Source organism: Euprymna scolopes, chromosome 13 (genome assembly GCF_053919585.1).
Source record: "Euprymna scolopes isolate OS-2025 chromosome 13, ASM5391958v1, whole genome shotgun sequence".
Lineage (NCBI taxonomy): Eukaryota > Metazoa > Mollusca > Cephalopoda > Sepiida > Sepiolidae > Euprymna > Euprymna scolopes.
In genome coordinates this window covers 52447073-52474643 of record NC_136494.1, presented here as the reverse complement: position 1 = coordinate 52474643, position 27571 = coordinate 52447073, and the positions used below count along the sequence as shown (strand labels likewise).

Genomic DNA, 27571 nt, shown 5'->3' with positions numbered 1-27571 from the left:
ACATTATTTGTCTTAATTGCATTCCAAAATCTTGATGTGTCTTTCACACCAATACATCTTTCATAATGCAATCATTTCAATCCATTTTATAGTAGATCCTCTAAAGTTTATGTCCGATCCTGCATTGTTTAAGTGTATTTTGATAATTTATAAAACAATAAAAAGTAATTCAAGACAAAATTTCAAAACCAACCTTTTATGACATCGCACCGGAATACAATGCATTAAAGCTTGAGTATAGCGGCCTTCTTCGCTGTTTGAAATGCTTATCTCATGCACTGCCATTTTCATTTTCAAATCTACTTCTATAAAACAGGAAAGAAAATATAAATTAATATTGAAACTAAATAATTTAGCATTATAAAAAAGTACAATTATACTTGAGTAATTAAAGAGTGAAAATTTGATGTTTAGGTATTAGGAATATTGCTAAATCTAAATATATAAAAATGTTTAAACTTCAGTATTTTAAGAAAACGATACCCATCGATATTGTTGAATTATTCATGAAATTTAGCAAAAGGAGGTTACTCTTTAATCTGAATGCATGTCTGTCTGTCTGTTATATAGCAATATAACAGACAGGCGTGCATTCAGATTGAACTAGCAGGGTGCCTGGAATTGCCCGGTTGTAAAATATGCTTGAATATAATATTTTAACTTATGCAGATTTCGTATTTATTATTATAGAACCAATTCTCTATTTTCTTGCGTCTCACTCAGCAACACCCGGCAGACAGTGGAAAGCACCAGATTATACGGGGTGAACAAAAGTCAATAAAAAAATTGAACAAAAAAAAAATAAACAACAACCTACCGTTATAAATTCATACATTTTACTGTTTTGTTTATTTTTCATGAAAACTGTTTTTTTTTTTGGGGGGGGTAATAAAAGTTTTGTTTCTTTGAATTAGTGAACAACAATATCCTTTATATACATATGTGTAAATATATATATACATTTATACATTAACGGTAGTTCAATAATATCACTGATTTTGGGAAAGTGAAAAGTTTGTAGAATGGAAACTTCACTCTACTAACTAACTGATAATTTTATTTTCCTGCAATTTTATTTCTTTTCAGCCTTTGTTTGCCTCAAACACTTCTAATTTGAAAACCGTACCATGATCAGGTGGGTAAGTAGAAAACTAGAGGAGAGAATCCATTCAACCAAGCTTTATCAGAAGAATCATATTTGTAGGATTTTGGATGTCTAACATGCTTTGTAGCTCAGGTGATATAATCACATACAGTGTGTCTGTTCTGGGCTAATTCACCCCGTATATCAATGGATATTAGGGATTCATCTTGTTTATATAATGCCAGACATTTCTACCTTCAAGCCGAGAGTACACTCATAGTTTAATCGCTTGCAGTGATTCCCAGGACTCTTTCATATTATAATTGTGACCTTTTAAACCAGACCACAACATTGGCGAGGAAAGGATTTCGAAAAAGGATCATCAAGGATCTTTTTTGGATAAACGACCAACGTTTATTCAACAAACTCGTATTTTTTTCTACCTTCTTTGAAAATACAAAGATTGGCTCCACAACAGTTTTTCAACAAGATGAAAAACGACATTGGATAAGTTTCTGTTTCAAAAACCGTAAGTAGAAAAAAAAAATTCAATAACTGTAACCTTAAAAAGTCTTTATCGATAATCTGTATGACTTCTTTTTTTTTTCTCGGTAAAACAATGAGAAAAAGAAAAAAAAAAGTATATTAACACTACGAAGGATTAAAACCGCATTCACTCCATTACAAGAATTCAGAACAACTCAGATGCTCGATTGGATTTTCATTACAGTTTATTCCAAATTTTTCTGGACTCAAAATTCTTTGTGCGTTTTTTTTTTTTTTTCTTGAAAGTTAAAATAAATTTTTATTTGACTCGTGTTCTCGGTTGAAAATTGAACATTCTTTTTAATTTAATTAAAACCACATGTATGCGACTTTTTCTGTGGGAAATTTGTGAATATTAATTTTGCCTATGTTTTCCATAATGTCGCGGTTTTTCTGTTTATCTAAAAAGTACAGACATTTTTTAGGGGGAACTTATTTTTTAAAGGCCCGGATTCTCTTGTGATTCTATTTCTTTCAGGGCAACTTGTTGTAATGATGCGTCTACAGTAAGCTCAGAGATTAGACTTGCAGTGACAAAATATGGAAAGACAGAAAGAAAATGACAAAAAAACAGCTGATGAAGTTTGTCAAAGAAAAGCAGAGTAAGATGCAGAAGAAGACAGCGAGAGATGGAGAGAAAACAAAAAGAAGAAAGAAGAGAAAGAGAAGAAGAAAAGAATTCAACGAAAAAATACTCAAAATGCAGACGCAGGCAGAGGAAAAATTGGAACTACTAACTCAAGTAATAGCAAATAAAGACAGTAACGAGTTAAACCAGAATGTTTTTTTCCCAAACCATGATCTGTTCAGCATTAGAAACATTCTACTACGTTACTGAAGAGGATTTGACTTTTAAAGCATATTTTTACAGATTTAGAGGATAGATTGCGAGATGAGCAGATGAAAGTTTGTCTTCTATTACAAAAATTGCAGAACATTACAAGTTTGTGAACTACATCATCCTGAAACAAGTTCGTGGACTACATCATCCTTTGACAAAAAGGTGAAATCTTTGATGGAATTATACCGTCCAAAAACCAGCTTATTTCATAAAAGATGGAAATTTATCAATCTGACCCATAAAGAAGGCCAAGATTATACCACATTTGCTTCAGTCGTAAATAGACACCGTTACAACTTCAGACTATCCTCATTGATGGCTGACAACTTTAAGGTCCTGATTTTGATTCAAGGTTTAGTGTCGACCAAGGGCGCTGAACTCAGACACCAGGCACTAAACAGATTGGAAACAGAGCCTTCAACAATTGGCAGAGGAATGCCAAAGGATAATCTGGGAAGAGCAAGAATCCAAAAATATAGAATAAGCAGGAGTAACACATATTAGAAAGTTACAAAGTAACAAAAAATCTTACTCTCTCAACAGTCAAGCGAAAGCTAAACATAAATTTCCAGAAAAACCTCAAAAGAAGCCGGATTTGCCTCGTTACCCATGCAAAAGATGTGCAGAACTTCACTGGCAGAACGGTATGTAAAGAAAAAATCTAAGGATATCAGAATTTGTTCAGATTTCTCGACTGGGTTGCATGCAGCACTAACGGTTCATTATTACCCACTACCCAACCTCAAGGAAGCATTTACTAAACTAAATGGAGGGAAAATATTCTCAAAAATAGATCTGAGTAAAGCATACTTACAAATTCCAGTTGAAGAAGAAAGCTAAAAAATTTTGTGTATTTCCACTCAAAAGGGACAATTTAAATTCATTAGGTTAGCTTTCACAATCAAAATCACACCAGCTATCTTTCAACAGATAATAGATACGATGTTGAATGATCTTGATTTTTCCATTGGATACTATATTCTAATAAAAAGCAAAACTATAGAGCAATATAGAAAACACATTTTTTAGGTATTTGAAGATAAATGAGTACAGCTTTACACTTAAAGACACTAAATGTGAATTTTTCCTCAACGAAATAAAGTACATAGGGCAGATAATAGACAAAACGGTAGATGGTCTGATCCAGAAAGGTTCATAGCAATAAAAATCATGACTAAGCTACACAATATAACAATATTGCAAAGTTTTTTCGGCTTAGCTAACTATTTACTACCAATCCTTCATTCCTAATGTCCACACATTACACGCACCTTTAAACGAACTATTTAGGAAGGACATGGTTTGGAACTGGACCATGGAATGCAAGATAGCATTCGAAAAGCTGAAAGAGATGCTCACATCAGAACTATATACCCAGATTTAGACACTATCGCCGCAAGTGCTGTGAGTGCATATGGAATCGGCGTGTGTATCCTGCATAAAATGCAAAACAGCTCTACAAAACCTATAGCACACGTATTGAGAACCCTACTACCAGATAAAGAAAGAATCCTTAAGTATCATTTTTGCAGTAACAAGATTCCACAGATACCTACATAAATGACACTTCAAATTACAAATGTAAGCCACTGATCTCTATCTTTGGAGGGGTTGCCTACACATATGGCAAACAGGCTCTAAAGATCGGGAACAATCCTATTAAATTACGACTTTGATATGGAGTTTCTTCCTTTAAAATAGTTAGGATATGCAGACAGCTTATCCCGGTTAATACCAAGAACTGGTAAACCAGTGATCGCATCACTACGATCAGAGAGAGATTACAGTTTGATCCTATGCAACATTGTGAAAGAACTCCCTGTTACTCTGAGCAATATAAAGAAAGAACACAAAAGTAACAACTTTATAAGAGAAACCACGGAAAAACTGCAAACTAATGAACAAGTAGCAGAGGTTTTCTCAGAATATGATCGGTATTATTATATCGGGAGAGAGTAATTGCTCCAGCGACCTCTCCGGAAAAGTGATATTTGCTAGAAAAATACAGCCAGTCCTCGACAAATTATTGCCAAAACAAGTAGAACCTGCAAAGACAGCTGTTCCCACAAAGAAATACATGCTGGGAGAAAAAATATACTTCCAGATGCACAAGGATAATAAGACTTTTTGGGAACAGGGAACGATCAAGAACAGGATCGGGCATATTGTCTACATGGTGGAAGGACCTCATGTCACAAATAAATTCATTTGAACCAGATATGCAAATACACTTCGGACAAGTCAAGTGAAACTCCACCAGAAGAAGAAGGGATGTTGAACCTACTGCATGGCGTGTTTGACCTAGAAATAGGTACCAAAATATGTCAAACAAGTACCAAAATATGTCGTTCCGACAGAAAAAGGAAACTGACAGATTTCTTGGAGATCAACCCAAAAAAGAAAATCTGTAGGGATATTTTGGGGAAATAAATCTTCCGAGAGGAGTGTTCTGGGGTAGTTAACACCCCTATATTCATGGACAATATGGATTTGTCTGGCTTATATAATGCTAAACATTTCTACCTTCAATCAGAGAGTACACTTGTGTACTGGCCTGGGCTAGACCAAGGTGTGGTGTTTGCTCTGATGCTGCACTCAAGCTAAGTTACCCTGACACAGACATCAGCTAATATCATATACACACATCATGCATTTCATTATAAACATGCACTCATACAAACAGCTTGCTGAATTCATACAAGCATTCTCTCTGTGATCTTGTGTATATAATCAAAATTTCTGTTTAAGGCAAGATACCAGAAATTCATGTGAATAAAATTCCTTCTTTTTCGAGCTGCATATGTTTATTAAGCGCAGATTATATGTCTACAGGTGGAATAATAAATTTGTCGCCCTAAAGGAAACAACATTACAGATTTATTTTAAAACTTTTTGAAAAAATTAATTCAGGTAACTTGATTATGTAGTAGAACTGACATCCATTCAATATAGCTGCCTTCAGCCTCAATCACTGCCTCGATACGGGGCCGGAGCTGGGAGCATGTCTTTTCCACAAGTGTCGGCAGGAGTTTGGCGAATACTCAGTGGATGGCAGCGATCAGACTGGTTTTGGTGTTGTGGTAAGTCATATTGGTGATGTTCTCGACGTATGACCAAACAAAGTAGTCCAGCGAGTTCAGGTCGGGGAGGAGGGGGGCACTAAGAGAAGGGTACAAAGTCATACCACTCCATAGCACAGAAGAGATGTTGCAAGTTTGTCTCTGCTTTATCGTTATTTTCATGGAAAGTGCTCGGCTGCGCTCCAATCTATGGTCCTCCTTTGCCAAACTTTCACAAGAAACACCCATCTAACAGAAAACACTATCACTAATTTCCCCCACTCTTTATCTGTGCCTAAACCTAAACATAGATTCCATGAACAAAGCTTCTTTCTTAGAACTGCACGCCTATGGAATTGTCTTCCATTTTCCTGCTTTCCAGCTGACTATAATATGGTTGTCTTCAAGTCTAACATAAACAAGTTTTTGATGAGCCGTTCCATATAAGTTAACAAATTTACCGAATTTCCATTACTAATGATTACTATATTGTCCAATTTCTACTGTACACTCTTTAACCCTTATCCTCGAGTGGCCTCTTGACCTTGATAAGAGGTGATGTAAAAAAAAAAAAAATCCTTCTGAAATCAAGCCTGGGTCTCTTTGGACTTGTGGGCTGGCGTCAAGTCCTGCTGCTACAACCACGATCTGCCAGCGGCTACCTGATTACAATAAGGAATCATCACACTCTTCAACACATCCAGGCACACTTTGGTATTGACTTTCAAGCCGACTTTGAAGATGTGAGGTAGCACTTGAAACCACACCAAAGACCATAATCGTGGCCGGAAACTTTGTTTTCATCACCCTGGCCATGTCCTTATTATCCGGATTTGCATTTTAAGGGTGCTGGTAATGGTCTTGTTGTCATAACTTGGATCGGTAAAGAGCATCTCCAATCTCACTCATTATACATTGTGTCACTTTCAGACATGATAGAAAGCTCCTATTGCTCTTGGGATTTGTACACAACTGGCCAACTAGTAGATGGTCTGCAACAACAAAAGAAAACCGGTTTTCATTAAATGGAAATGGAATTATGTCATCTTTTCTAGGGTGACAATTTCACTCAACACAAATTTTTTTCCAAAATTTCCGAAACTTAAAATAAATTTAGTTTGAACTGATCAAATTTAAATCAAATTTTATGGTTCAAGTACTGAATCATAGTTCATCTTAGTTACAACTTACATAATACATTATTAATACATTAATTGTTATTTATTTATTTTTTTTTTTTGCAATTGGAACAATTATAAACAGGATTAATTTTATTGGTTTGATGAAATCATTACTTTTATTGGTTTGATGACATCATAGCTTCTTAAAGCTAATGATCGAAACAATCCCAAGAATGTGTATTTTTACATGTTCGTAAAAACAAGTATATATATATATATATATATATATATATATATATATATATATATATATATATATATATATATATAAAACTCAGGATACAAATCCCAAATCAAATTCCTAAATAAAAATGATAGAAACAAAAACTGCATCGATAATAAACCTACTAAAAGCATAATAACATGGCCATGTCATCCCACATATGAATTACAAAAAAATGACCAAAATGCAATACAAAGCAAAATAGAACCGCAAGTATTAGCCACTAACACAAAAAAACAACAAACCAAAATCCGTAAGCATAAAAACAGACATAGGGAGATCCTATGGTTCAACCCTCCATATTCTAAAAATCTTGAGACAAACATAACCAGAGAATTCTTTAAAATATTAGAAAAAAACTTTAAAGCCCCTCATAGATACAATAAAATCTTTAATAAGAACAGGATCAAAGTGTCTTACTCAACTATGCCAAACCTTCATCAAAAACTTAGTTCTAACAATAAAAAAATTAATAAGATACAAAATACAAATACAGAAATTATAACAGGCTGTAACTGTAGAAGAAAAAATAGATGCCCTCTACAAGGAACCTGCAAAATAAAAACTGTAGTTTATAGCTTCACAGTATCACAAACCCCAAATTTAAATGATGTTAATGACAGCCATAGCTCGACCACACAATTAAATAACTACACCTCCTTTAAACAATCTACCAATCAAATACAAACTAACCTATTACATACCAATGCCGCCCCTAATGTACCTGACAATAAATACATTAAACAAAACGTAATTTACTTCGGTTCCACATCTGGACTTATTAAACATAGGATTTCAACCCACAAAATTTTTTTTTTAAATCCCTCCCTGGTGAACCAAACCACTCTATCTAAACATATTTGGCGACTCAATGATAAGAATATTTCCTTCAATTTGAAATGGGAAATAATAGGATCATATAAAGTGTATATGCCGGGGAACAGATTCTGTGCACTTTGTCGATATGAAGCCCTTAAGATTTTAAAATATGATGATATCAAAAATAAAACCACTCTCCTAAATTCAAAAGATGAGCTTTTCTCTCCATGCATTCATAATTGGTTTAGATTTAACAAATATAAACCACCATAAGTCATTAAAAATGTTTCTTATTAATAATCTATCTTAGAATTTGTAATTTGTAATTTAATTAATAAACTTTGGGTCATCATCATCATTATTATTATTAGTTTATCTGATATATTTACCATTATTTTATATCTTATTTAAATATCTATTTAAATATAACCTTTGCATGTTACTACTTTTATTAAGTCCAATAAATAAATAAATGATTAAAATATTATTAATTTAATTTAATTACTTTCAACAAGATTCTTTTATAAAACAGCATAAAGGCCCCTAGTAACTCCGCTGTTGCGAGGGCGATAGAGGGCAAATATAAATGCAGTTGTGTAAGCAAGTGCAACCCGGAAGAACATATAAGGTAAATTAAGGTCTTCTATGGAGATATCCCCACCACACAAAAAGCCATCTTTAATGTAGGCACATATTCCATGCCCATGGCGATCTTGGGGGTCAGATGTAGATATTAAGTTAGAGTATCCATTAATTATGAACTCATCTAGGGAAGTGGTCGGCCCTATGCTAGTTTCGCTTAGGAACAATATGTCTGGTTTTGTCTCCTGCAATTGGGGTTTAACCTCTGGAAGGTTGGAACGTAGACCCCTGATGTTAGAGAAGGAGATATGGTAGTAGGGGTCTATGTTGGAGGATGGGGTTCTAGGTTTGTTCATGTTTTTTTTTCTGGAGATAATTCATGTTGAGGTTTTGGGATTTGTGGAACAGGTCGACAGACATGGTTAAAGCAGGTTAGAGAGGTAAAGTAAGAGAAAAAGGCAGGAATTTTTTTTTTTTTTTGTAGAACATGATATGGTAAAGTCGTAACAATTACCCACTAGTATGGCATCGAGAGGCCCCACCAGAAACTACTGCATGGTCGAGAATCCATTCACTAAATGGTAATACAGCAGCCCCAGTACTTTGCACCTGCTGATAGGACAGCCTCCTTAGTGGTTAATCCAAGGTTCGGGTCCCTGACTATCAGGCGGATAACGTCAGATCTCCAGCACCCTTACTAGTGACATGGCTACAAGGATAGACATAGAAACAGAAATTTTCCGACATTTCAGGCTACTGTTCATGTAAGTACTGCCGACCTAGAAAGCAGCCTTTTCTTCACCCTTTATCAGAAAAATCACTCATTGGAAATGAGCACTGAAGGACAAATAAGGAGAAGCTAGAGTTACTGGAGCTGCCAACAACACATCCACAGTGCATTATCTACTTTCCATTTAAAAAAAAAAAAGGAAAGGTTAAAAATAAAAAGGTCAGAGATGAAGAGGTCAGAGATAAAGAGGTTAGAAAAAAAAATAAAATAAAAATATTAGGTATGAGGGACTTATTAATATCTACTTAATATATGTCCGTTGCTCCATTTCAAATTTAGGAAGATATTTGAAAATAGTCCCCCCTCCCATATTAATGCATAAATTTGAGATGTTATACACAGAAATTATGTATCAGGTATGATTAATAGTAATAAGATCAAGTAAACCTTTCTATAAGTAGACATTAAATGCCGGGTACTTAAAGGATATGTTGGAGGTGGGGGGTCATCTTTGTAGGATTCTGTATTCTTGTTTATTATTTTTAATTCAACAAGGCTTTGATTTTTGGCTTTATCTACCTCGAATTAGAATGTTGTAGCTTCTTCTAGCTTTACTTATAATTAAAATACGATAATGGAACTTTTATCAATTTGTAAGTCGAGTTATTTTGTATTAATTTAGATTTTAAGAACTCATTTAAAAACTGGTTAAGAGTAATACACTGGTTAAGAGTAATATATATATACACAGACACAAACACACACACACACACACACACACACACACACGCGCACACACACACACACACACACTAATATGCTGCACATTTCAGATAACCACCTACAGCAATTCCTATTGTGTGTTTCACAAAAAATCTAATTACATTTCATCTCTCATATTTATTATGATCTAGTTTTACTCACACTCATACTTTTGTCTTCAAAAATTCCCTGTATACTATATTGCATATTAAATATAAATAACAAACACTCCCTCACTTCATTTCAATCATATGATTTATTCTGATAGGAATATCAGATTGCATGTCGAATAAATTGACCGTCATTCTGTCTTAGTATTCAGATTATATTTATTCTCATTCCGAAATTACAGTTTCCATTTACGCATAGTATGTTCAGTCAGTCTCAATAGCTTCTTTTATATTTAATGATTTCTTTCTTATTGTGATTTTGTTTTTTCATAATCCAATTTTTACAGTTTTCATTTCTGTACAAAATCGTTTGTGATTTATATATAGTATAATTCCAGCTCCTGGAAACTGACATCAGATATTCCAATGCCAATTTCTTTCTTTTTGATTTTACTCAGCTCTTGGATTGTATTACTAATCTCACTGACGCATTAAATTCCCTGAGCGCTTCCATCCATGAAATACCCTGCCAGATTTAACACAAGGATTTTTTACCACATTTGCAGGATTTGAAAGCCTTTAAACTGGTATAAACTAGTTTTGTACATTGATATTTGTAGGTACTATATGCCAATTTATTTCCTTACATGAAACTTTGATTAGTTATTATGAAAATCACTTCTGGAAAATTCATATTTATTCATGAATACAAAATAGCCTGTTGTTTATGAATGGATGCTTTGGTTCCTTTTAGGAACTGTTTTCTGTGGGAAATTTATAAAAAAATCTTTTTGATTTTTTTTTTTGGATCTGGTGGTCGTCTGATTAACTGCACGTAATGGAAGCTCCTTCTAATTATAAGTTTACTTATTATCATGCAAATTTTAGGATATCAGAAAGGAATATTGAGAGAAGACAAAGAGAAAATGAAGAAGCACAAGACATTAAATTTGAAGGTAATAAAGTAGAGGTACAGAGAGGCGATCACTGTGTCTTCAAGGAATTGAGTGGATTTAGGGATAAGTCTCCACAATCAGTATGACTAATTTTTGTAGATGAGAAAAGCGTCATTTTAAAATTATAATTGAAAAGAATGTGTCTCTATCTCTGTAGCATGTTTATAGTATGAGTTGGTAGTCCATTTTTACCCATACATCATAAGTAGTGGTCAGTTTGCAAAACAAAATGCTTCCCATGAATGAATCTATAAAATTTACTGACTGTAATAATCATTCCCAGTATTTATTCTTGATTTATAAGTAGTTTTTCTTTGCAGGTAGTAACATTCGAGCTGCATGGGCGATTTGCTTTAGTAATCCGTTTTCCATTTTGTGCAATATACAGACTCCAATGAGATCTGCATTACCATTTGTGCCCTCATTGATCTAAAAATTTGGATTATTGTAAATTAAGAACAATTCTAATGTAAGAATATTTATTATTTTTTCAAATGCTTCCTGCCATTCTGTCGCGCCGTCTTTTATCTACTCATGTGTTACAGGAATCTCCATGATAGTGTTACATAATATATTTTAACCTCTATCCATTCATGAAAATGTAATCTAAATATGCCGTTGCAAATTTAGGTTCATTCAGCATGGCGTCCATGACTTATGGCAGTGCTAATACTTTAGAGCATTGTCCAATCTTATGGAAAACTCTGCACAAACTTAGTATCTTTATAACACCAAAAAATTATTAAACAATATCATTATTTCTACGCCAATGGTTATTCTCAGATCTACAGATGTCCATAATTGCTATAAACATAGATAACATAATCTTCAGATTTCATGAAACTAATACAACATTACCGTATATACATTTACTGCTTTAAACAGATGATTCATGTCAACTGCATTTCTTCCAACTATTAGAAAACCATTCATCTATAAAGAATATAATAATAATACATAATATATTTTTACCTATATCCATTCAGGCAATATACAAACAGTACACAAAATTGGTTACATTTCAATATCTGTACACTTTGAACAATTCTTTTTTTGTAAACAGTACCCACAATTCGTTACATTTCAATATCTTTACACATTTAACAACTTTTTTGTAAACAATCCACACACAATTCGTTACATTTCAATATCTTTACACATTTAATAACTTTTTTGTAAACAGTACACACCATTGTTTACATTTCAATATCTTTACACTTTAAACAATGTTTTTGTAAACAGTACACACAAATCGTTACATTTCAATATCTTTACACTTTAAACAATTTTTTTGTAAACAATCCACACACAATTCGTTACATTTCAATATCTTTACAAATTTAACAACTTTTTTGTAAACAGTACTAACAAATCGTTACATTTCAATATCTTTACATTTTAAACAATTTATTTTGTAAACGATCCACACACAATTCGTTACATTTCAATATCTTTACACTTTAAACATTTTTTTGTAACAAGTACACACAATTCGTTACATTTCAATATTTTTAGACTTTTAACAATCTGTTCACTTTGAACAATTTTTTTGAACAGTACACACAATTCGTTACATTTAAATTACACTTTAAACAATTTTTTTTGTAAACGATCAAGACACAATTCGTTATATTTCAATATCTGTACACTTTAAACAGTTTGTTTTTGTAAACAGTACACACAATTCGTTGCATTTCAATATATGTACACTTTAAACAATTTTTTGTAAACAGTGCACCCAATTCGTTACATTTAAATATCTGTACACTTTAAACAATTTTTTTGTAAACAATCCACACACAATTCGTTACATTTCAACATCTTTACACTTTAAACAATTTTTTAACAGTACACACAATTCGTAACATTTCAATATATGTACACTTTAAACAATATTTTTGTAAACAGTACACACAATTTTTTACATTTCAATATCTGTACACTTTAAACAATTTTTTTGTAAACAATCCACACACAATTCGTTACATTTCAACATCTTTACACTTTAAACAATTTTTTAACAGTACACACAATTCGTTACATTTCAATATCTTTACACTTTAAACAATATTTTTGTAAACAGTACACACAATTTTTTACATTTCAATATCTGTACACTTTAAACAATTTTTTTGTAAACGATCCACATACAATTCGTTACATTTAAATATCTGTACACTTTAAACAATTTTTTGTAAACAGTGCACCCAATTCGTTACATTTAAATATCTGTACACTTTAAACAATTTTTTTGTAAACAATCCACACACAATTCGTTACATTTCAACATCTTTACACTTTAAACAATTTTTTAACAGTACACACAATTCGTTACATTTCAATATCTTTACACTTTAAACAATATTTTTGTAAACAGTACACACAATTTTTTACATTTCAATATCTGTACACTTTAAACAATTTTTTTGTAAACGATCCACATACAATTCGTTACATTTAAATATCTGTACACTTTAAACAAATTTTTTGTAAACGATCCACACACAATTCGTTACATTTCCACATCTTTACACTTTAAACAATTTTTTTGTAAACGATCCACATACCATTCGTTACATTTCCACATCTTTACACTTTAAACAATTTTTTTGTAAACGATCCACATACCATTCGTTACATTTCAATATTTTTACACTTTATCATTTTTTTTTTGTAAACAGTACACACAATTCGTTACATTTCAATATATTTACACTTTAGGCAATTTTTTGTAAACAATCCACACACAATTCGTTACATTTCAATATATTTACACTTCAAACAAAGTTTTTGTAAACAATCCACACACAATTCGTTACATTTCAATATCTTTACACTTTAAACAATTTTTTGTAAACAGTACACACAATTCGTTACATTTCAATATCTTTACACTTTAAACAATTTTTTGTAAACAGTGCACACAATTCGTTACATTTCAATATCTTTACACTTTAAACAATTTTTTGTAAACAGTGCACACAATTCGTTACATTTCAATATCTTTACACTTTAAACAAATTTTTTTGTAAACAGTACACACAATTTTTTACATTTCAATATCTTTACACTTTAAACAATTTTTTGCAATATTACACACAATTTATTACATTTTAATTTCTTTACAATTTAACTTTTTTTGTAAACACTATGTTACATTTCAATATCTTAACACTTTAAACATTTTTTGATAACAGTACACACAATTCGTTTCAATATCTTTGGACAATAAACAATTTACTTCTAATTTTACTTTGGAAACATTATTACAAGTGGTATATTCACAGCAAAAATGTCTTTTTATTTATCACATTCGTTTTTTAAATAATGGCAAAGTGAGAAAATGATGATTACTCAAGTAAGCAAGTTTCTGTAGCGCCGGGGATAGCGTATGACTGCTTATTCAAGGGTTTAAATCCAACCAGGGTTGAGTTTCATTCATTTTATTTCCAAAACATTGTAAAATTTTACTGTGAAATCATTCTGCATCTCAATTTTCTTTTAAAAAATAAATCTGTAATCATGAAGACAGGAAGAGAGAGAGAGAGAGAGAGAGAGAGAGAGAGAGAGAGAGAGAGAGAGAGAGAGAGAGGGTCATAAAAAAACGTTTGTTTTATTCCTTTTAAAGATAATAAAAAGTGAGTAAAAATTTCATGAACTACTGAATAATCACGTTGACAAGTCCCTGTGCCGCAGCTTAAAAGATTTCTTGTTCCCTGACCGAGAAGAGTATAGTATTAGAACAGATATTTCACTTTAACGTTAATTGTACTTTGAAAAGTAAAATAAAAATTAAGCGAAAATAAAAATATATTATTAAGTCGACCAATATTCAGAAGGGACATAATAATCAGCACCGATTTATATTTTTTACAATATTGAAGGTGAGAAATTTCCCTTAATTTCAAATGGTATAATATTTGCCCAATGTTCACTGAATGCGGACACAATAATAGTTGCTTGAGATGTAGAGTGACGAATAAGATCGTACATCAAAAAGCTAAAATAGATTTAAGATTCCCAAAATTCATACCAAAATTATGCACAAGAATCCGTGGAATATAGCGGATAAAATACTTGATAAAATTCAGTTGTAAGTTTACCTGTTTTGAAGCTTGAAAGTTCAATCCAGAGTACGAGTGACATTCAAAATTACAATGGCAAATTACTTAGGACTTCAGTCCTGTCATGACTGACAAAACGAGAACATGCTACCCCTGTGGATTAAATAAAGAGTTCTGCTCGAAATTCCATGCAGATTCCTGAGTTCGACAGAAAGATTCCAAATTCAACAAGATGCACCTGAAGAAGGTTACTTGTTACATCGTTGAAAATAACACTCAAGATGAGAGCAGTAGTTCAAATAATACCAAAACAGTTTTTTAGTTATTATCTTAGGCATATTGTTTGAGCATATACATAGAAGCATACCTGTCCTAAGACAAGTCAATATACTGATACTAAATTTTATGACTGGGATCTTTATTTAAATTTTTAGGGAGTATATAAATATTTGCATTGAATTTTTATCCATAGTCATCAACTAAGAAAGATTCCCTGAATTTCAATTTCTTCTTAAAACCTCTTAAGCTTAAGCCTTACATTTTAGACATTTTCTAGAATGAAAATCATGTAATGGATTTTGATTAAGATTGAAATAAGGATCCTAGACATAAGGTTCAATATGATTTTTTTACTGTTTTATATCACAAGCAAAACATGTTGTCACTTGAAATGTAAGGGCTACTGTTTGGGATCATGTCTCACAGGAAACTGCTAGGAGTTGAGCAGCAAGATGCCTGTTCACAGTACATTTTAACTTCTGCAGTTTAGTACAGTCAAGGAAACAGGAAACAGGGAAGGAATTCCAAAGTCTACAATGTCTACAAAAGAAGAAATTATTGATAGAAAAATTTCCAGTATCTAGGGACCTTAACAGTAAAGGGGTGGGATTTTGCTGCTTTTCGAGAATATTGAGGGGGCACTGGTTCTATGAGTTCATTAGAGCACATTCCATTCAGGAATTATTAACAGAACCATCAACAATGTTATCATGTTATCCCAAAAACAGATTATCATGGTTTGAACATGTTCTCTCACTACCAGACTCAAGCTATGTAAAGAAATCATATCAAGAAGATTTCATTCAAGAAAGATTAAGCGGACAGCTACTAAAGAGATTTCTGACAGCTGAAAGATTGGCTCAAGACCATGTGGCAAAATTTATTTTTAAGAAACTCTGTGGAGTGTATGCAACTAAGCCAAGTAAATCATGTATACATTCAAATGAATGATCAAATAGAAAAATAGAAAACGCTTTTTAAGTTAACTATAAACACTAATCATCAATTTACAAACAATATTTAGTGATATAGAACTGAGTAGATAAATTTATTTTTGGTGATTTAGATTATTTTCAAACCATTATCTAAATAAACAGTATATACAACGGTATTAATGTTTGCAAATATTTCAAGGCAATGTTCATTTAAAGTCATATGATGCAACATATTTTTAAAACATCGAACCTAAATTTTGCATAAACCCAGAAAACAAATCATGAATATTTCCACAAAGTTTAATTTATTTACAAAAAAAAAAAAAAAACAACAAAATTTTAGAAGAATAGATCCATTGTCAAATACCTGGAACATGATTTAAAAAAGAAATGCAAACATGTGTGTGAATTAAATAATGCTAATCAAAATTTACAAAATTTATTATTCCATGGAGTTTTAAAAATTAGGCTTTTTTTCAGAGGAAATAACTAGCAAAATTATAGAATTGCTATAGAATTGCTATAGAATTGCTAGCATAAAAACCAAAAACTTTGAAAATTGTAATGTTCGAAAAAGTGATGTAAATTGTAGAACAATATCGAAAATGATGGCAATAAATCCAAAGATATTCAAATGATAAAAACCAATCATTGAAATTGGTTGATAAGTAAAAATCCGTAATATTGATATGAATCAAAAGTCAAATTAAATCATAGAGCCATATCAAACATCAAATTAAGTTATAAATATTATTCAAAAAATTAAATTAAATTATAAATATTATTCAAAAGTCAAATTAAATTATAAATATTATTCAAAAATCAAATTAAATCATAAATATTATTAAAAAGTCAAATTAAATTATAACTATTATTCAAAAATCAAATTAAATTATAAATAGTATTCAAAAATCAAATTAAATTATAAATATTATTCAAAAATCAAATTAAATTATAGCTATTATTCAAAAATCCAATTAAATTATAAATATTATTCAAAAATCAAATTAAATCATAAATATTATTCAAAAATCAAATTAAATTATAAATGTTATTTGAAAATAAAATAAAATTTTATATATTATTCAAAAATCCAATTTAATTATAAATATTATTCAAAAGTCAAATTAAATTATAAATATTATTCAAAAGTCAAATTAAATTATAAATATTATTCAAAAATCAAATTGAATTATAAATATTATTCAAAAATCAAATTAAATTATAAATGTTATTTGAAAATAAAATAAAATTTTATATATTATTCAAAAATCCAATTTAATTATAAATATTATTCAAAAGTCAAATTAAATTATAAATATTATTCAAAAGTCAAATTAAATTATTAATATTATTCAAAAATCAAATTAAATTATAAATACAGGCATCTTACCATAAAATTGGCACTTCCCTCGGCGAATAGAAAGGATAGTGTGAATACTTCAAACATTAAGTATAAAAATTATGAATGTGCAGAATGTTAAAAAAGTTACAAGCAGGAAGGTAAAATCCGTAAATCCAAAATAATCTGAAAAGGAGATCCGGTAAGATTGTTCTGTGGATTTGATAGATTTTGTGCTATAGGTTTCCATAAAAATTTACATATATAGTAAGTAATGGAAAAATATACATCAATTAAGCTACACACAGGCTTCAGCATTTCATCCCCTATAGGGCATCATCATGCTTAAAAACAAACGAACCACGCGTATGTTTGGATTGATAAAATTGCTTTTGCTTTACAACAAACTTATAAAGATAAATTAGTTATAAAAGAAAGTTTAAAGTAGGATGAGAAATTCTCTGGTCTATAATAGTCATTTAAACACAATTGCAGTTTAATCAAATTACCAGCTTAGTCACTTGCTAATATGAAGTTGTTCACAAATGAGAAAACACTTCCCAAACAATGAATGTAATCCATTTTGTCTGGACATTATGTAAATATATAATGCCTATCTTAATGAAATAATCAGTCCTTTCTCTCATCTATAGGTGCTTGGAGACAGGGGGGGGTCTTTTTTGTTCTTTATTGTTTTGTTTTATATTTCAACATAGAAGGAATTTTTGGACCAATCCTACAGTAATTAATTTAATGGGCTGCTAATCTTGTGCTCGGTTTTAAATCATTAATCACAATGATGTTGATAGGTCTTTAATGCATGAAACTCGAGGGATCCCAACTAAAATTTCTTGATGAATTGTAGTGTTAAACTGCAGCCCCCTCCCTCCACACACACATAACCACTGGTTTTCAGTGTCACTTGTATGCTGGAAACCTTTTTTTTTTTTAGATATAGGAAATGTACTTGCTTCATTACGTTTGAGTCATTTAGATTCTTGACCGTGTAGATATATTAATAAAAGGTAGATAAAAAAAGTTTTTAACAAATACTAGACAACCTTGCAACATTTACAATTATCAGCAATGAAATAGATTGCGATTTAACTCCCTTATTTTGTTTCACAAGTTGGCAGACCTTGAAACGTCAAACCCCAAACCTTGCAAGAACTGAAGGAAAACATCAGGAACAAAATAAGGGAGTTAAATCGCACTCCAGAGATTCTGCAAACTGTCATGAAAAATGTTTTGGAAAGAGCACAAATATGCGAAGCTGAAAATGGGCAACATTTAAAAGATATTATTTTTCATAAATAAAGATTTAAATTTTGCATTTTATTTTAATTTCCCAATGTCTTAGTCAAATTGTGTTAAAATGACAGAAAGATATAATCAAAAATAAAGAATCTATTTAAGTTCAAAACCCTTCAGTGAATTTTTGGACATCCTGTACATATGCTCTGTATACGTTTCATTTTAAACAGGGACCTTTGAGCTTAAATTGGAGAGGAGTTCCAGTTTATTCCTCGGCGTTAGGGTATCATCCTTCCATTAACTCCATGTTTGAGAGAGGGAATCAGTTTATCACTAGTCGTATGAAGCTCCTTCACCTGGATAATGCTAACTAGTCTAATCATAGAAAATTTTGCTATTTAGAGTGTCTCCTTTTTGGGAAGCTGAACGCCCTATTATAAACTGACTGCTTTAGTGTGAAGCAGGCAAAATACTTGTGGACTGGTTTCATCAAAAAGTCAAGAAATTTACTTATATGTCAAAAAGGAATCAGTTTGATGTTTATATTGTAAACAGGACCTTCCATTCAAAATAATAGAAAATTAATGTATAAAACGCAGTAAAATTGTTAAAAATCTACTTGACAGTTTCACAGTAATTCTTGAGCGTCCATATCTGTTATTGACGTTAGGAAAATTATGATTTATATTTTTATTGATATGTTACTAATTGATTTTATCTTTAAAATGTTAATCAATTTTTCTAACTGAAAATAAAATCACCTAATATATTTATGCTACAAGTACAAAAACAAATTTGAACAGAAATAGCCATTATAGTAAGAATAAGGTAAATATTGAATGAAAAATTAATTAATTTAATTTAATTAATTTTTTTAATTAATAATAAAAAAACAGTACAAAACAATAAATCTTTAAATCATGATTTTATTTAAAAGTTCTTTTCAAGTGATATGACTAATGTCAATATGTGGACGCCTGTAAACTAAAAAGTTAATTATTGTTTTCATTACCAAATCTTTTATTCAAAGACACACAACTTGACTTTCCAGGCTTCGGCCAATCAAAGTGTTTTAAAACCCATTGTTTTGAAACTGGAATTCTGCAAATGTATTCTGTAGGGTCACTAAGGGTATTGGCACAGGCGAAGGTAAAGAGTCTGGAGACATTATGGTAGTGATGAGGATACTTACATTTTATAAAACGATTACAGAAGCAAAAATCAATCACAGTAAGTCGATCTGCCTGCAGTTGAGTGCATAAGAGTGGTAATCGGGTTCTTTCTACAGGATAGTTAATCCAGTTTCAAGCCAATGCATATGTTTTGGATGAGGTCTCCGACTTGAGAGAAATTGGCCGAAAGTGTAGTCAAAATTAAAATGTCAGGTTCAGACTTTGTTTTAAAGGAATCTTTTCTTAAATAGTAGACCTGTGGCGTGCAAAATATACCTCTTTATTCTCATCCTTTACTGATTGGTTGTACTTTCTTTACGTGCTATGTTAATGTCTTCCAGCCCCTTCTGTCCTTGTTTTTTAGAGGTTCACAGACAAGTCTGCATTCAACGCCTGTGTGAGGAGGCCTTTGCAAATCATCAATATGATAAGAGACTGACTTCATGAGTCAGACTTTAACAAAAGAGTTTGTGTGTAATACTACCATCGAGAGTACCTTTCCTTCAGCCTCAGCACTTTTATCAAGGGCCGTTGTAGACACACTGCAACAGTACTAGAGAAGAAATGCTCAACTGCACCTTTTTAAACTGTATCAACTTCAGCACTTCTGGAAGTATGTCAACAAGGAGACGGCTAACTTCGATCCTAAGAAGTTGATACCAATGGAGGTTCAATATGCAATTGATAACATTGATCTGCCATAAAATAGAACTAAATGAATGGTGTTCCTATAGCTAGAATGCTGATGTGGACTGCATGAAGTTGAATATTTTTTTATTTACGATCTGATTTAATTCTTTAAACATCAGTTAAAATTAGTAGCAGAAATTATTATAGCAGAAATTATTATAGAAATTATTGTAGCAGAAGTAGCAATAACTAAAATGAGGGGAAAAAGAGCTTACCTCGGGTACGTCTGTTGTGTCACCGGTTGGGGGGAAAATAGAATTCCAAGATGGCGTCCGGGGGTTTTTATTAGCGTTTACCCCATGCAACTCTCGGAAAATCACGTTTCTTTCTCATGTGATTATGCAAATGGATAATTCCCGGCCACTATAAAAGCAGGAGGCTAGAGACGAGTCGGCAGTGTCCTGCAAATTGTGTGTGTGGGTGTTTCTGGCGATTGGAGTGTGTCTTCTTTTACCACGGTTATCACGGACAGGAATTCCCCCTCTTCTGGAGGTGGGCGATATTGACTATTTTGAAGTTGTACTGTTGCTGACAGAACATTCATTTTTTTTGCCTACTACATTTTTGTTTCAAGCTATTTCGGCCCGAATATGGCGAAGGTGCGGATAAGCAGTGATATTATCAAGCCGTTCTCTGGCGAGGGAGACGTTGTAGCATGGCTGAAAAAAGTGAGACTTGTCGCACAACTTCAGCAGGTGGATGACGTAGCGAGTCTGCTACCTTTATACCTGGAAGGCGATGCGCTGGCCCTCTACATGGAAATGGAGGAGGACGATCAAAAGAAAATAGACCAGATTGAGGCTCGATTAAAGGAGGCATTTACTGATGACGCGTTTGCAGCATATAGAAAAATAACTATGGTTAGATGGGCTGGTGAACATGTGGATGTGTACGCCAACAAAATCAGGCAGTTGGTTGGATTGGCCGGATTCACAGGAGAAAGCTTAGAGAGACTCACAAAATTAATTTTTGTCACTGGATTCCCTGACACCATCTCAATTGCTCTTCAACAGGTGCCGAACATCAAAGCCCTAACCATGGGGGAGCTAATGTCGAGAGCGAGAATTTTGACGACGACTGGCGAACAAAATCAGGATGTGGTTGCGGCCACACACTCACCCAACAACAGGGCCCAGAATAATCCTGTTAACGTGACCTGTTTCAAATGCAATGTTAAAGGCCACCTTGCAAGGGACTGTTGAAAACGTGGAACACGGTGTTACCGTTGCGGTGAGAGTGGACACTGGGCTCGGAACTGCTCAGGAAACGAGCAAGGGGAGGACGCATAAGCGCCAGTCTCCTTCCCAACCAAGATGTGAACACGACGCTCCCGGTGATAAGCATCCATGTTGACGGGACGCGATGTTTGGCGCTTATTGATACAGGATGCTCTAGGACAATTTTACATGCAGACCGGTGCCGGTCTTGGAGAAAAACAAACGTAAATGTCAACACAATTGGTGGAATGTCCCATGCGTGCTGCGGTGTTGGAACCGTCTCTGTATCCACTGATGAAGGTGTGTCTGCCAGAGTCGATGTGTTGGTGGTGCATGGCAAGCCACTGGGATTTGACTTGCTTCTAGGGATCGACGCCATAAAAGCTCTAGGAGGTGTCGTTGTCAAGCCTACAGGATCAGTGCGGCTGGGCGCCAGGAAAAGTATTAAATGCGCAGCCATTTCTATCGATGAACCAGATTTCACTGCTACCTTTGACCATCAAAACCGAACGTGGACCGCATCGTGGAAATGGTCTGTGGACCACCCCCCTGAAAGGCTGCATAATCGAGTGTCAGAGTACCCAGTGCCAGCAGAAATTTGTGAAGAATACACGCAGGAGCTCGTGAAAGAGTACGGGCTGACAGTGGATGTGACGCTGGTTCCATCAGCACGAAACATTGCTGACCGACTGACACGAGTGCCACAGCGGTGGTTTGAGGCAATGAAAAAGAAAAACGGTCTTGACCCAGTGATAGGCGCAGTTCACACAGACGAGCTGGATGAGAGTCAAATCATGGCTATTCACAAAGATAGTGGACATCCGGGGGTGCGACGCACTACCTACTTTGTCAGGAGATGTCCAACCACGACAAAAGCAACTGTCAGAACGGTCATACAGAAATGCGAGGAATGTCAGTCCATTGACCCAGTGCCAGTCAGGTGGGAAAAGGGAAAGCTGGAAGTTAACGAGAATTGGCAGAGAATTGGAATGGATATCACGCATTATGGCACCTTCCATTTTTTAACTTTAACAGACTGTGGTCCATCGCGTTTCTCCATTTGGAGGAAATTGGCAAGGCAGGACTCGGCAAGCGTGATTCATCAATTGGAGGCAGTGTTCCTCGAGTGTGGCACGCCGCATGAACTCCTTTTAGACAATGACACAGCTTTCTGCAGCAATATGTTCCAAGCATTTGCATGTAAATGGGGAGTTCACTTGCGATTCCGTTGTGCATACGCTCCAGCCGGGAATGGCATAGCGGAGCGATGTCATCGTACAGTGAAACGAATAGCGGCTAGAATGTGTTGTCCCATACAGGAGGCTGTCTACTGGTATAACATCACACCAAGAGACGACACATCTCCCTCCACTGCGCCTGCCAACAGGATTTATCAATATGAAGTTCGAGTAAAGGAGACCAATCTCGCAACTGCGTCCCCAGGTCCCAAGAACAGCTTTTACCAGGTTGGAGATCGCGTATGGGTCAAAAGACCGCAAAATCGATGTACCACAAGGTTCGGCAAGGGTGAGGTGACCAAGGTGATCAGCCCTGTCGATTTTGGTGGACGGTGTGCCTCGTCACGTGAAGGATTTGCGCCCTTGCCATTATGTTGTTACATCGGAGGAAGAGGGAGACTCAGACAGTATGATGTCTTCTGAAAAGACAGAGAGTATGATGCAGGACGATGGAGAGGATTTTGAGCCATATAATGTACATACTGAAGAAGTGGAGGAAGGACCGCCCGTCTTGCCTTTACGAAGGAGTACCCGACAGAGACGAATACTGCCCCCCTGCCCTGATTGTGAAACACCGCCTATGGAGCAGACTGGTGGCAATAATGGCGATGAGGAGGATGGCAGGGAGGAAGTGCTGCCTCCGGTTCTTCGGAGAAGTACCAGACAGAGACGACTGCCCCCCTGCCCCATTTGTGATCATGAGATCAGGGGGGAGTGTAGCAGAAGTAGCAATAACTAAAATGAGGGGAAAAATAACTAAAATGAGGTGTGCTCGGGTACGTTTGTTGTGTCACCGGTTGGGGGGAAAAGAGAATTCCAAGATGACGTCCGGGGGGTTTTATTAGCGTTTACCCCATGCAACTCTCGGAAAATTACGTTTCTTTCTCATGTGATTATGCAAATGGATAATTCCCGGCCACTATAAAAGCAGGAGGCTAGAGACGAGTCGGCAGTGTCCTGCAAATTGTGTGTGTGGGTGTTTCTGGCGATTGGAGTGTGTCTTCTTTTACCACGGTTATCACGGACAGGAATTCCCTCTCTTCTGGAGGTGGGCGATATTGACTATTTTGAAGTTGTACTGTTGCTGACAGAACATTCATTTTTTTTGCCTACTACATTTTTGTTTCAGTGATAGAAAGAGATTACATTTCATGAAATTCAGCAAAAGATGAGTACAAGTTGCCAGCTAATGTGTACAAATATGAGTATGTGTTCCCTGCTTAAATATGGCATATGCGGTTATGAGTCCAATTGGATCTCAGTCCGTTTAAAATAGCCTCGTAGCTAGTTAAGTTTGATGGTTTTGTGCTTACTTTTTAAGTAATATTTACTTTTTATTTACAAATAAATAATTAAAAATGTAGTATCTCTTCTGTCTTTGGTCAGAGGAGGATATAGAATTCTAGACTGGGGTAATTTTCATTTTTGTCTCATGCAGAATGCCTCTTTTTAGAGAACTAGGAATCTCCACCCACATTAAAAAAACTGCTCTTTTGTTTTCATGAGGAGGTAAGCAAGTAGGGACACAAAAAATTAATGTTTATACAATTATTTTTTTCGCATTTTATCAATTTGTTAATATAATTATCGTTGAGAATTTATTTCAAAGTTTCATGATTGAATCCAGGTCATGAAACGCCTAAAATGCAAATATTTAAAAAGACACAAAAGTTGAAAAAGAATATGCAACTTTCATTTTATATGACATGCCATCTTGCAAATGCAAACACAATGTGTTCTATTTCAGAAAATTTTTAAAAATATTTTTACTTAATTTCTGAGAGTCTTGTGTATAAACATGGAACAAAAAAGTGATTTTTACTGTAATATTAATTCCATGCTCCTTAAAATGTAATCTTGTGCAATATAATTTCCTTATTTTTATTTGTTTAGAGAACTTAGCTTAACGACAACAATGTTCACTAAAAGAATGAAGACCAGGGTTCAATTCTTGGTTGAGTCATACTGTTACGACAGGCTATTTTTCCTCTTTTAAAAAAAGATATAACCATTTCTTACATAAATAATATAAAATATAATATAAAATATGAATATATATAAATATAAACAATAATATAAAATATAATATAAATATTTATAAATATGAATAACTAGCGAGGGGTACCCGGCGTTGCCCGGGTGTTTGGAGGTGTGCTGGGGGGGGGGGGGTAAAAAAAAGTAAGTATGAGGATCGAACCTGAACCGTTGAGGCAAAGTTGTGAAAAAAAAAAAAAAACGTGTAACGTTAACCATTGCCCCACCGCGACATGCTTACGGAAACATGTTTGAATTAATTTAATTACTTGGATTTAGCAGGTGCTCGTTTTAATGAGTTAATGAGGTCAAGTTTGACTGCGGGATTTCATTTACTGCTGAACGCTTCTCCCCCCCCCCCCAAGATGTTATAGGAAAAAGACTAACCCACATGCGGTGAGCGACAAATATTGAATATTTATCTTCCCGAAATCGAGCAAATTAAATAGACAGGCGAGCTTCATTGTTAACTGTGAGATATTACGATTTATATGTGATATGAAAAGTTTTAAAAAGTTGTGAAGCGAGCAATCGCTTCTCTGAAAGAAGCCTTTTGTAGACACACAGAAAAAGCGAACACACATACATACATTTTCGCTTTTATATTTATAGACTAGCGAGGGGTATCCGGCGTTGCCCGGGTGTTTGTAGGTGTGTGTGAAAAAAACAGGTGCCCGTGAAAAAAAAAAAACGAAGCCTTTACAACACGCAGTTGGAAAATAGTAAAGTGTGAAAAAAAAACAGGTGCGCGTTTTTGATTGACGTGATGGCGATAGGTATTTAGCAGTTAGCATTTTGTGCAGGACAGTTTTAATGAGGTCAATAAATCGGCTTGTTTGTTTTTAAAAACCCGCTCTCCCGTCTGATATGACGAAGTCGACATTGACCAAACGTTCACTGGCTCTGGGCCTATGGGTATTTATTTGCTCCCCCACCGAACAAATTAGGCACAAGGCCAATTTTTAATGTGAGGAGTGAAGGGAGGGGGAAGGGAAAAAAGGGGACCAGCTCCCGAGAGGTGGGAAATGGGAGCTGGTTAAAGGTCAGGTACATGGGGTTACCCCCACATCTGGTCTTTGCTGGCAGTATCTGTCGGAACAGATACTACACTTTCATCTTGTCGCCCATGCCGCGCAAGCTGGGGCTGGGCCTATGATTAGAGTCGAGTTTCGCTTTTTTTTTATACCGAAAACCTAATGTAACACGTGCTGATGCAGGAAATGTGGAATAATTAACGTTTGAAAGTCAATAAAATTAAATAGACAGGCGAGCTCCGTGGTTAAGTGTGAGATATTACAATTTATGGATGATATAAAAAGTTTTAAGAAGTTGCGAAGCGAACGAGCGCTTCTCTGAAAGATGCCTTTTGTGGACATCGAGGAAAAGCGTACATACATACATACATACATATATACATTTTCGCTTTTATATATATAGAAGATAATATAAATTAATATTATGATAGATCATAATATAAAATATATTATATAATATTAAATAAATTATATAATATATAATAATATAAAACGTTTACTATTAAAATACATTACATTACAAATTAGAAAATAAAAATATTCTTTTTAAGCATTTCTGGAGAGATCTAAAAATAGAACAGAAAAGCATTCTTTTTTCGAGGGCTCTAGAAGGTTCCAAAGTCGAGGTGTTCTATTTTGGAAATTCCAGAAGCTTCTAAATCCACATGACTATAAACACACGCTAATAGCGTCATAACTTCGGCCAATTTCCTGGGATAAAATCTGATCGTAAGGAATTTCTTGAAACAAGCCTATTGCAAACACCCTCACAAACAACCGGACTCTTGGTAAATATTGATTTTCTGATCTTATATTCTGACCAAAGTAAAATATCATATTTTCTCAAACTCGGTTGTTACACTGTGAAAAAGGCTAGTTTAACAAAAAAAAACAAAAAACAAAAAAAAAAAACTGATTAACCTTTCTTACACTCTTTTTCTTGTAAATATTTGGTTTCATTGTTTATCTGTTCAATAATTTTTTTCTCTTAAATTCCTTCTTTTAGTTTTTTTTTTTTTAAAGATATGTTGCGTGTCTGCCACTAGACATTATCTTGAACATAACATATATTGTGCGGCTCATCAAACTAAAACCTTAAAAATAAAATACCTAGTAACATATATATGGAAGGCTAGTTTGTGTCGGTAATAATAAAAACAAAAACTATAAAAAATATCCCAATAGCATCACATACATAGTGTGAGCTCATAAAACTAATATTGTAAAATCTCTGTTCGATTTCATCTGTATATAACATAATCTATATTGTGGGACTCTTAAAAGTCAATTTCACACACAAACACTAAATAAACAAAAAAATAATTAAGTGGTATGTAGTTTAATATTTACGCTTTCATCGATTCAAACAAAATAATAATAATGAAATGAATAAAGCTTAACAAAGTTTTAGGATTTTTA

The 27571-nt window shown here is 33.7% G+C and overlaps 1 protein-coding gene across 2 annotated transcripts in view; it reads right to left on the bottom strand.

The window, feature by feature from the left end:
- Positions 1-27571, bottom strand: part of LOC145292023 (ATP-binding cassette sub-family C member 5-like) — a 358649-nt gene that overhangs the window by 300086 nt on the left and 30992 nt on the right. The window contains exons 1-2 of one of the 2 annotated variants that reach the window (XM_080138031.1): positions 17565-18124; positions 194-305 (exon numbers count right to left, since the gene is read on the bottom strand). In XM_080138031.1, the coding sequence (XP_079994157.1) occupies positions 194-291 (98 nt within the window). In that variant the 5' untranslated portion in view covers positions 292-305; positions 17565-18124. Of the gene's footprint in view, positions 1-193; positions 306-17564; positions 18125-27571 lie in introns of those variants that run through there. The other variant, XM_080138030.1, reaches the window with a different exon arrangement.